Source organism: Morone saxatilis, unplaced genomic scaffold (genome assembly GCF_004916995.1).
Source record: "Morone saxatilis isolate NCDOM2014 unplaced genomic scaffold, NCSU_SB_2.0 Contig14, whole genome shotgun sequence".
In the NCBI taxonomy this organism is placed as follows: Eukaryota; Metazoa; Chordata; class Actinopteri; family Moronidae; genus Morone; species Morone saxatilis.
In genome coordinates, this window is record NW_023339696.1 from 6,875,459 (window position 1) to 6,887,050 (window position 11,592).

Consider the following 11,592-nt stretch of genomic DNA (forward strand, 5'->3'; position numbering starts at 1 on the left):
TGTGTGTGTGTGTGTATACACATATACACGTACACACGCGCGCGCGCACACATGAATTTCTAGACTTAGGTTCTTTTTTTTTTCCTTTTCCCACCCCACTCACCTGCTTTTTGTTCTTTCAGATTTTTTGTTTTGGGGGGGGGTTGTTTTTAAATAAAGAGTTGTTTGAAGAGGCATAATGCTGCTGTGTGGAAAGTTTGATGGAAGGATGTTTGAGGACTAACTGACAGAAAGGGTGTGGGGGGGGGGGGTCTGATGGTCATTTTTTGCTAAAAACTGCTGCGAACTGGCGTCCATCCAGAGGCTCACTAGTTGCCCTGATGTGGTTCTTTATATTTTCTGCTCCCATCCTTTAGTGCAACAAAACAAGTATTTCCAAGTTTACACACATTTTCTTTCTCACTTAGTTTGGTTGGAGGAAAAATGAATTCATTTTTTTTTGTCTCTTTCTGCAGATCTTGTATAATAAATAAAAATCCACAGCATCTGTTTAAAAATAAATGGGGGAAAAAAATAAGGAGGAAATTTGTCTGTATTTCATCTTGCACGTTTGCACTTAATGTCAGAGGTTTCTCAGGACTGGCAAATGTACATTTTGGTTGTGGTTTTGAGTTGCTCAATGACTTTAAAGGAACACACACACATGCACGGACATTACCCCCCCTAGACGTTCTCTTCCATTTTTGTTTTTCAGGGGGTTTTAATGTCTTTCTCAGTCATTCCTCCTTGAACGCAAACACACACAAGCTTCGTCATCTTCTTTCTCGTTTGAAACTGTCGCCAATCTCCAGGTGATTGGGAGCAGTAACTGCGCTATGCTTGGTAGGGAGCTGCGGAAAACTTCGAACCCACAGGTTTGAGGACTGTGTAGAGACAAAACCAGCATTGTAAGAAACACTTTAAGCCCTATGAATTTATTATTTTTATTTGATGTTTTGTTTCCTTTAAAGCACAGATGGAATGCTCCCCTAATAGCGCATAGCTGGCTCTGTAAAGACAACATTTAAGAATTGTATATTTAAAAATATGAACGTGTAAAATTTAAGAGAAACACGCCTTTGTTGTTGGGTACAGAAGGAGCCAGGTGTTCATATTTCTTGTGTGTAGGGTTTTCTCTTTTTCTTTGCGTTCCTGATGTACCATTGACGATTTTTTTCTGTTACATTTGGATTTATTTTCCTTCTCAAAACTAACTGCATTGGTTTTGTCTTGTTAAAAAGTGCAGTACAAAGATGACCTGCAGAATCACACCTTAATTTGATCTTTTCCAGTTTAAAATCCTCAGTGTAGCAGCAGTGTACGACAACTATTCCTGTATATTGCCTTTTTGCTGGAAAATGTATGTTGAATAAAATTTTCTATAAAAACACTGCTGCTTGTCCATACCAGTCGACCCAAAACGCTGTTCGAGGAAGAGTGAAACATTTTTTTTTGGATGGAGAGACTGAGGAAAAGATGGATGCCGCTCTGTTCTTTAGCTTAGCTTAGCATAAAGACTGCAACCGGGGTTAAAACGGCTAGCCTAGCTCAGTCTTAAGGTTACAAAACCGGCCTGCCATTACTTCTAAAGTTCACTAATGAACATGCTAAATCTTGTTTATCTAATTGTACAAAATTAAAGCGTAAAAACAACAGTTCACCGATGTACGGGGAGTTATGTGACAGACTATTTCTTGGCTGGTAGCAGTAACTTTGTAGATTCTGCTGGTTGCCTGGCAACCACTCAGAGCCAAGAAATATTAGCCTTTTCTCTCATTTCCAGTGTGTTTGCAAACCTAAGCTGGATGTTGCCATATAGTTAACAGACAGGCGTGTTGAGTGGTACGAATGCTCTTTAAACTCTTTGCAAGAAAGTGACTCAGCATGTTTCCCAAAATGTCAAACTATTTTATCAAGATTTAAACTTTTGACTCTGACCAAGATCTTACAACGTGAATGGCTTAGAATCTTCAGACATCTAAAACTCGCCTGCGTGTAGTAATGTTTTACGTGTTTTCATAAACTTGCTTCAGGATGGAAGGCATTTTCAGAAAGGATATTTTCCCAGTGAGGTCAGAGGTCACGCTGGAGCTGACTGATGTTTCGCTGACTGATACTTTGCTCAAGAGAGTCAAGATTACATGTGATTCAGTTCCAACAAGAAAAAGAGGACACAGCCATTGTTCTTAGGCACAGCAGTGCTTTGAGCTAAACGCTAACATCCGCCCGCTGTTCGCTCTCTGCACAGATAACATACATATTAATGCAGCAGTGATACATAAATACATTTTGTTGATAATTCTTTACAACAACGCTTTACAATGCTTTGTTAAAAACACCAACTTCACCAACAGCTCAGCTGACTGGCCTTGACCTCTGACCTCTCTAGAGGAGGGCACAAAAAAAGACCAAAAACACAGCAAAGTGCCATATGTCGTCTAGATAGTCTACTTTTATTAGAGAAATAATGTTATAAAATACTTAATAGTACATAAGAGTCCAAGCATTCTCAGTTTCATCCAGGCGACAATGTGAGAGGACATGAGGAGGAATCACATCCCTCACAACCACATTTGGCCTGCTGTCTTTTTTATGTTATTATATTATGAAGCAGGAAGATTTTTAATTGAACAAACTACAAAAAAACAAACAAATATATTGTCTAATTTCTTTATACTTGTAGATGTTTAAATATTCAAACAATTTATTTCAAGCGTACTGACCAGTGGCCACCAATGAAGACGTCACGTCATAGTGTAGCCTTGCTTTAATTTTGCATTGTCCTTTGCATTGTAATTCATTCAGATGACACATCTTTGTTTGAAGGGGAAAGATTCAAATGAGCTAAACAAAAATTCAAAATTACATTTACAGCCGACTGCTGTTACATAAGCTTTTTTTTCAACTTCATGCTTGCTCAGATTTCCCTTCATCCCTTCATATAAGAATTATAAGAGTCATTTCATGGCTGACAACATATTAATATAACACAAACAAGCCACATCTGTCTTATTTTATTCTGGAGTGTTGCAAAACAACACTGACACAAATGTTTTGTGCAATAACTGCAGACAAGCAAATATTACACGTTACATCTTCTAGTTTAATAAAATATTGTGTTGTGACATTCACTTAAAATGGACAGCTTTTATGTTTTAAATTTAAAAAAAGAACAATCCCATGAAACGTTAAGTATTTGATAAAGTTTATGTACAAGCCTTCATTTTAGCAACATAACGTGTGCAGAAAATTCTGAGTATGATAATAGAGAAAGCTTTCTTCTGCTGGAATGGGACAAAAATAAAATGTCTCCCAAAACTTGCCAGAGCTTTAAAAGTGAGCACACGATATTTAACCTCTGACAACACAATCACTCCAAGTCTGTTTTGCTAAAAAATATGATGTTTGATTCTGCCATGGCTAATGCAATGGCTCATCCATAGAAATAAGCTCCATCCCACAATATAAACGATAGTAACAGAATGTTGCTGCACATCTCTATGGGCCCATGTCTGCCCTCATGTTCATCATTTACAGCATTTCTTCTTTTCAACGTGCAGCACTCTGTTGCAGCGGGGGCATGTGTGGTACGCATCCTTGAAGTTCTTCATGAAGAATGGAATCAGGCAGCAACACAGGACTAACCTGCAACACATACACACACAGAGTTAGTGTCACACAGCTGTACACCAGAACTAGCTTTGTTTGGGCCATTATGGACATTTAGTTTTTAATCATTTATTGTTTTTTTACTGACTGTGCAAAAAGTATTGGGGTGTGTAGGGGGCTGAATCTTATGTTTCATTTCATAAAAAGCTAACAACAATCCCGGTGTTATTTATATTTTCTGTGGACTCTATTTTGGACCCTCCTCTTGACTATATAGGTTTTATTATTACAGGTTATTGCAGCCACTGAATGAGTGAACTGGGCCCAGGTGGCAGCTTTTTGGATGGCAATTAGTAAAAGTAAATATGAATTAGATAAAATACAAGAAGAAAAAAGACACACTCTTTGGAGAGATGACATATTTACTGACTATAAGAGCTATCTGTTTCTACAATCTCATTTGTTGTGTAAAATGTAGCCTTCATGCAGAGACAGGGTTGTTGTCCTGCATATGGCTTAAATTACCTTTTTGCATGAGATTTATATTTACATTTTTAGTAGACCTTAAAATGTTCATACAGTCCCTTAGCAATAAACAGTATGTGTTAAAGCAAATTGTATACTACTGGCATCTCATCGTTTGCAAGCGCTATTGTGATGTTACCAGGGTAGAGAAGATAAGCCAGCTTCTTTACATACATGGTGACTGGAAATATGCTCCTGTTAAACTTTGTGTGAGTAGGAGGACTTTGCGAGCTGACAGGGTTTGTTGAACCGGAGTACAATCTACCATCACGGTGAACAACCACTACAGACTGAAGATGATGTATGAGGAAAATGTAGTGGGATTGAGGGCTGATCTGCTATGTGCCGAACTAAATTAACTGTTTAGCTACAGCCTAGGGGCCAAGATGGCTGCATATGAAAAAGTAAACCAGCCACTGTTTGTGGATGTGGTTTTTCTTCATGTTGGCTAATCTCTACAGTCTGTACAGCACAGAAAGGAGGATATAAGGAGGATAACCATACCCCAACAACATTTTTGCTTGTTTTTTTTATTTCTGACCCTTTTCTTATTAGTTAGTTTTGTTTTGCCAGTTCTCGAGTACTTCATAATAATTCAATGCAAGTACTCGAATACTGAAAAAAATACCAAGTATCTACACTCTTACTGAACTATATATGTAAGATATGTGTATTTTCACTGTTTAGACAACATGGCCATCTTACACACTTTTGGACTTTTGGTGAGGTTAGGGACACATTAACATTACTCTGAATGTGTACTGTTGTGTAAGGTATGTAGGGGCCCAACAGAAGATTTCGGCCCTTGATCTCTCAAGCAGGTCAAAGTGGCCACACACTCACCCGCAGCAGATGAAGAGTAAGCACATCAGCCAGGCGTACGTCCCTGCTTTGTAGGTGACGTTGGTCATGACCTGCTGCTGGCAGGAAGCGCAGGTCGTCATGCCGGGATTACTCCCCAGTGCCGTGTCATAGCTCACAAACTTCCTTTTGCCCTCTCCAGAGTCAAGACCTGAACCTAGGTCGCCTCCTCCGCCTCCTCCGCCTCCTCCGCTGGTGTACACTGATGGAAGGAGCGAGGAGGAAATAGGAAAGGTAATTTACTAGGTATAAGAATACATTCTAGCTAAGGTTGTTGACTTGTTTCCAGGAAGTTTAACATCAGGTGAGAGTTTACCTGGTGCGAATGAGGTGGCGCTTTGCTGCAAGCTGGGAGGGGTGAATGGGCTGTGGAGGTGGTAAACCTTTACTCCATCCCCCTGACCACCGTCTACTGGACCAGAGAAAGTGCAAAGAAAAACAAACAGAGGAGAATGTAAGGAAAGAAGATGGAGGTAATGAGTCATTCTGTTGATGATGATGATGATGATGATGATTGGTTGATGATAATGTGTGTGGGCACGGTGTGTTTGGTTTACCTGGTATGATGTAGGGAGGGGGCGTTTTTCCATCTGCACTCATTGTGCTGTAGAGAGAGAGCAGGATTGTTACAAGGGGCACTCCTCTTAATTAGCAGTAAAGACAAATATACACTATGAAACCTAATAAGGATCTGTCTGCCTTTGAGACGAGTCTGCTGCTCCTTTCTGCCACCAGATGGAGCCAAATCCTGACTGATGTAGCTAAATACATCTGTCAGGCTCTGATGGAAATGTCTGTCATATCTTACTGACACATATGTAGCCCAAACAGATTAGTTAGTATCCCCTCTGGGGTATATACACTGCATTGTGTGGATGTTTCTTGTCAGTAGCCCTGGAGGCAAGCGCCTGGGCAGGACTCTGGCAGGTCTTGGGTGTGATGGCTGACATGTTTCAGGTGTGGTCGCTCGCTGAAAGGTTTTCTTTTTAACCCTCTTTGTCTGTTCGCACTGAAAAACTAACAAGTGTACTGAGAGGACGCAGAGAGTTTGTTTTAGTTTGTAATTTTCTGATGATTTATCAGGAAGGTTCATTGTCATTGTAATAACTGAGTCATCCTCATTTACCATCAAAAAACAGTCGAAGTTAAAGAGGAATGTGAGCCACGAAGATAAGATAGATCGTCCACAAAATGCAGCAAAAACCAGAGGACGTGCAGTGAGGGAGAGGAGTCATGGTAAACATGAACTAAGTTTGATTAAAGGTCAGATTAAGGCTTGAATGTCTGTGATGTCAGCCAGAGGATGTACAGTAATTACTGTTTATACAGCTCAACACTGAGGAGTGCGACAGTGTGGCCTCATTAAAACATAATTAGTACTTTTGTCATGTGAGACCAATCTGACCCACAAATAACTGAACACTGTCTCCTTATAACTTGATAATTAGTCAACTATATGGGTCACAATAAAGTGTGGAACTCATTTTCTGCCCCTTTATTTTATTATTATTGTATAGGGTTAGGGTAAGGGTTAGCTGGCACTTAATACTTGATTTTTCATTATGGAAATATGCACTGCATATAGTACGTGACATCCTAACTGCTCACATATGAACCAATCTGTAACGTCACACTTTAACATGGACTAAGACATGACAGAGCACGTTTTGTTTACTGCTGCTCTGCTGCACTCTTGCTGTTGTCTACCTAGTTTTTATGCCCACTGAAAAACAAAAGTCATGTGACCAGTTTTATGTAATGATCTCGCACATTAAAAAGATTAATGCTTTTGTTTCCGTATTCTCGAAACGAGACGAGAACGAGCCAAACACAAAAACACAGCATGACTAAGCATTCTCTGTCTCTCTCTCTCTCTCTCTCTCTCTCTCTCTTTCTCTCTCACACGCACATATATACATCCTGCCTGTGTTCTGTACATCTCAGTTTCTATATCTATCACACACAAAAACACACTTTCATCCAGCCATTCACTACATGCACTGAGGTGTAGCCATAGTTTACTTGTCATCACAGTTTGGACTCGGAGGAGATGACAGATTGCTATGTCATTGTGTCCCTCTCTTTCTCTCTTTCTCCATCTCTCTCTCATTCTCACACACAGACAGGGCCTGCATACACCCATGTGTCGGTGCAGGAATGCTACTGAACTGCATGCTTCTCCCTCTCTGTGTGTCACAGACTAAGGGTGTGTCACTACAGTCTAAGCTACTGCACAAATCTTAAATCTTGTTGAATGAGCTCATCTGAAGCAAAAAAATAAATAAAAACTGACATCATGTTGCTTGAATGACAGTTGTCATTTTAAAAAACTCATGGCTGAATATACATGAAAATTAGTAAAGGAGTAAAAGAAATCCCAAAAGAGCATTGTGTTTCTGTGTCTCTCACAACTTTAAAGGTTCGTTCTTCTAGCCTCTGCAGATTCTCTGCAGCAACCAGACACGTGTGTTTTGATAAAAAGCTACAGCAGAAGCCGACTTTCAGGGTAGGAGCGCTGACGTAGAATGACTGGATGAGTTGCTCTTTCTCTGATTGGCTCAATTCCCCTGTGCTGTAAGCAGCTGGTGCAACATTAATTGGAAAGTTTGGGGCGTGTTGTGTTCAGGTTAGTCAAGTAAAGTTCTGTTAAAGTTGTTCCCATCAGCCTCAAAGCCTTGTTGTTCTTCGTTTGACATGTTTTTTTTAACCTGAGTGAGTAGTAGAAGCACTGAGAGAAGCACTGCAAATTGGCTGTGGCAATCAGGGTGCGTTCAAGATTCCTATGAAAGTTTTTTTTATATATTCATTATATATTCAAGTGTTGAAAATCCAATCAAGGCATTGTTTTTTATCACCATGACAAGGATTAAATTAAACAAATAGGTGGACAGGAAACATACATACAAAAACAAACAATTGATCAAAAATACAATAATTAGCCTAATAGTTACAATGCTGGTGTTTCTGTCATCAGATGGGACATAAGGCTGCTGATGGAGGCAGCGACTGGGTGCGGCTTCTGAAAAATTCATCTGCCACATTGTAGAGATGCTTTAAAATCACAAAGGGGGAAAGTTAGAGGCTGCTGATCAAACAATACGCTCTCTATGAGAGAAGGCCGAGGCACATGACCTCAGCTCAGACGCAGCTTGCTTGCCCTGAAGGATTCATCACTGAGGCAGGTGCTTGGGAGTGGATTAATGGAGGAAAAATGGGTGTGACTGATCGAGAAAAACTGGCCCGGTCAATGAGCAACTCATAAACTATCTCATTGACAAACTAATAAAACACCCCCAAGCAGGCAGATGAGTTAGACATATAAAACCAGACTTTTAGGCGATTACCCTACAGGCTGATCTGTTAAGTTCAGTGAAACTCGCTCTTTCTGATGCTAAGCAGGCTGACTTTCCACTTAGATAAGTTGACACCCTGAGAGAGATCTGAGACATAGGTGTGGCCTTACTGTATGGGACATCTGTGCTGGTCAAACCTGACTCTGTGTGTGTGAGGGGAATGCTGGCCGTCTACCTTCATGGTGCGTTTAAATGATCAGCTAACACAGGGTGTCATTTAAAAGTGGAAATTACCCAATCAATCACTTATCACTGCAGAGAAAGACATGGAGTTAATACAACCATAAATTCTGTCTCCGATTTCCAGTCTGACCGCTGATCTGACCCCCTTTCAGCCAAAACAGACCAAACTCCCCCCAAAAAACAAAGGTTGGGCCCACAATATTGAGCAGTATATACAGCCGACATGAGCCAAACATCCTGAAAATTACAATACTTATAATTCGAATACATTTGTTGCATCCTATAAACTAATTTACAACAATATATTATATTATATGATGTTAAAACTGTAAAATAAATGAAGGATTTTAAGTTATTAAATGAAGTTAGAAGTTTTGTTCTTTTTAGTTGCGTTGATCTTTTAATTATAGCTCTTTATATCTCTTTCTAAACCTTTTTCTCTAAATCTTGTGAAACTTAATGATGCAGTCTTGGCCAGGACTTCCATGGAAGGGAGATTTTGAATATCAGTGGGAATATTCCTGGTAGAATAAAGGTCAAAATAAAATAGCATTAAACAATCCAACAAGTACTATAATGGAAAACACATTTTATCTAGTGTTTGTCGTTGTCACATCTACTGTTTCTACTCCCACTATTCCATGACTATTACGACAACTTCTCTTACTACTACAGTTAATACTGCTCTTGTGACCATCCAGACCCAAGCTGCAAATAAGTTAACATGTGTCAAGAAAGCCAAAGTAAACCATAGAAACTTAAAATTTAAAAAACAACAGAATGTACAGAACACCACAACATAAGATTAGTGTGTTTTGGCCCAGACTGAAAATCAGAGATATCTAAAATCCGTTTTGACATGAAATGTTGTTGTAAGGATTCTTAGGCAGACCATCTCTCTTTAAAAATCCTCATAGTTGTTCAACTGAACTGTTCACTTTGAAGGTCTAAGCCACTGAACAAGAGCTGGACCATTTTCAGAGCTGCCTACACCCTGGACTACACCCATGGCCTGTAAGTATTGTTCAAAACCTCAAATAACAACACCACAAAAATAAAAAGTAAAAAACAGACACACCAAGACGCAAAGGAGGAAGCAAATAATTAATATTCATTAACACTGATTTAATGTGAGATTTAAAGCTGGAGATGCCTATTCAACAACAAACTAAACAACAACAAAACACTTTGTTCTCGGATAGCATTTTTTTCTTCTTTTATAATTATCAATCCTTTCCCACTTAAGCTTAATGTACTGTTCATTTTTACTTCTCAGTTTATCTTCTTTGAACAGAATAACTTAACAATGAACAACAATTTTCATATGAAGTAGTTAAACCATCTCAGCCATCTTCTGGCCACAAATGTCAAAACCTCACAGACATAAATATGAACTCCCTTTACGTCTTTCAGCTTTAGATTCCGTCTTACAAACTTCAGAAACACAAAATCTGAATCTTTGCAATCAAATCCTAACATTCATGTCTGACAGTCTTACCTTGGCAGGGTTTCGCTGTCGGTATGAAGAGGTGTGTGTGCTGCTGATGTAGAGTCCAGATTGCGAGGTGCGAGAGAGGTCCACCTGTCTCACCTGTACCTGTACAAGCCTCTCCCTGGACACGCCCACAGACCTGCCCTCATCAACAAAGATGAATATGCAGTGGGAATGAGTCACTCAGAGGTTAAGGTGTAACTTTCAAGCACTCTTCTTTTAAACTTGTTCTTTGTTTCTGGGAGATTATTGAGGGAGTGTGTGTGTGTGTGTGTGTGTGTGTCAGTCTGTTAAATAGGAATAACCAGTTTCCCTCCTTCTGTTTTATTCCTATACAGCAGAATCTTCATTTTAACACAGACTAGAGGCAACCATAGTTTTTGTCCTGGAATGTGACTTAAAGGCCATAAATAAAGTTTGAGTGACATAAGTTTACACATGGTAACATTCACTTAAAATTTGACCAATTATATGATTTAAAATGATATGTAGTTTTCATAACTGTAAGAAAGGCATCTATATGCATGTAGTATATGAAAATCCCAGGTTAAACCGCACACTGAAGTCCTGGGAGCTCAATTGTGACCTAGGGCAAATGTTTCTTATGTCCAGCATTCAGAACATTGAACCAAACACACATTTAAATAAGATTTTGTCCCTGTTTATCCTGTCAACTTTGCAACTAAATTGCATACATTGACCAAAGATCACTGAGCTAGAAAACCTAAAACAGAAGTTATGCTTGATTGCTTTCTTGCAGATATTCAGATGAGAAGTTTGCCACCACTCACATTTCTGTCTGTTAAATACAAGGCAACAGCCAGCTGCTGGTTAGCTTAGCTTAGCATGAAGATTGTAAACAGATGGAAAAGCTAGTCTGGCTCTGTCCAAAGGTAACGAAATCCTCCTATATCAGTTCCTCCAAAGCTCACTGATTAGTAAGTTTCATCTGGACAAAAAAAATGTTCAAACGAGATTCGAGAAAGTTACTGGTCCCGTCCAAGAAATAGTGAAGCATATAACGTTAAATAAGATATAACGTGTTAATTGGTGTGCTTTAGAGGTTTCCCCATTTCCAGTCTTTGTGCTAAGCTATGCTATCAGCTACTAGCTGTACCCTTCTACTAGATAGAGAGAATAGAGAGAGTGGTACCAATCTTCTAATCTTACTCTCTGTCAAAAATCAACAAAGTGGAAGTCAAACTACTCCTTAAAGGACCAGTGGTACCGGCATCAAGAAGGTTGCAGATTGGCAACACTTAATACTGCTTTCCTTCCAAGGTGTACGAGAATACAGTGACAAAACTCACAAAAAACGTGAAAGGCCCTATCTAGAGGGGAGTGTGCCTATGTTCCCACAGCCCTATGTACCCACAGCCCTTTGTTCCCACATTTCCTTTTTCATAAATTTGTATCAGATTTTATACCCCTTTCTCCCATTAACTCTAGCCCTAACACTAACCCTAACCCTAACCACATAGGGCTGTGGGAACATATGACCTAATTTTAAGAAAAATCTTAGAAATGTGGGAACATAGAGCTGTGGGAACATAGGGCTGACCCCCCGTAGAGACATGAGCTGTATCGATC

At 39.5% G+C, this 11,592-nt stretch overlaps 2 protein-coding genes across 3 annotated transcripts in view; both read right to left on the minus strand.

Moving 5' to 3' along the window:
- Positions 1-349, minus strand: part of LOC118323085 (ubiquitin carboxyl-terminal hydrolase 7-like) — a 3,214-nt gene extending 2,865 nt beyond the window's left edge. Inside the window, exon 1 of the mRNA XM_035655004.1 lies at positions 288-349. Within this exon, the coding sequence (XP_035510897.1) occupies positions 288-349 (62 nt within the window). The remainder of the gene's footprint in view (positions 1-287) is intronic.
- Positions 350-2,411: 2,062 nt separating this feature from the next.
- Positions 2,412-10,136, minus strand: si:ch211-157c3.4 (uncharacterized protein LOC561592 homolog). 2 transcript variants are annotated; one of them, XM_035654430.1, is made up of 5 exons: positions 10,009-10,136; positions 5,532-5,578; positions 5,291-5,383; positions 4,957-5,176; positions 2,412-3,624 (listed from the first exon to the last, which is right to left on the minus strand). In XM_035654430.1, the coding sequence occupies exons 2-5, from the start codon at positions 5,572-5,574 to the stop codon at positions 3,507-3,509; spliced, it is 474 nt and encodes a 157-aa protein (XP_035510323.1). In that variant the 5' UTR covers positions 5,575-5,578; positions 10,009-10,136; the 3' UTR covers positions 2,412-3,506. The 2 variants fall into 2 exon arrangements, with proteins under 2 accessions (XP_035510323.1, XP_035510321.1); XM_035654428.1 differs by having other exon boundaries at positions 5,291-5,386.
- Positions 10,137-11,592: the final 1,456 nt, after the last annotated feature.

Bases quoted from the DNA above. Each gene is read 5' to 3' on its own strand.
- si:ch211-157c3.4 (XM_035654428.1), bottom strand. From the start codon at position 5,574: ATGAGTGCAGATGGAAAAACGCCCCCTCCCTACATCATACCAG. The intron at 5,177-5,290 runs GTAAACTCTCAC...TCCTTCCATCAG, and splicing joins CGCCACCTCATTCGCACCAG to TGTACACCAGCGGAGGAGGC. The intron at 3,625-4,956 runs GTGAGTGTGTGG...TATGTGTTGCAG, and splicing joins TTACTCTTCATCTGCTGCGG to GTTAGTCCTGTGTTGCTGCC.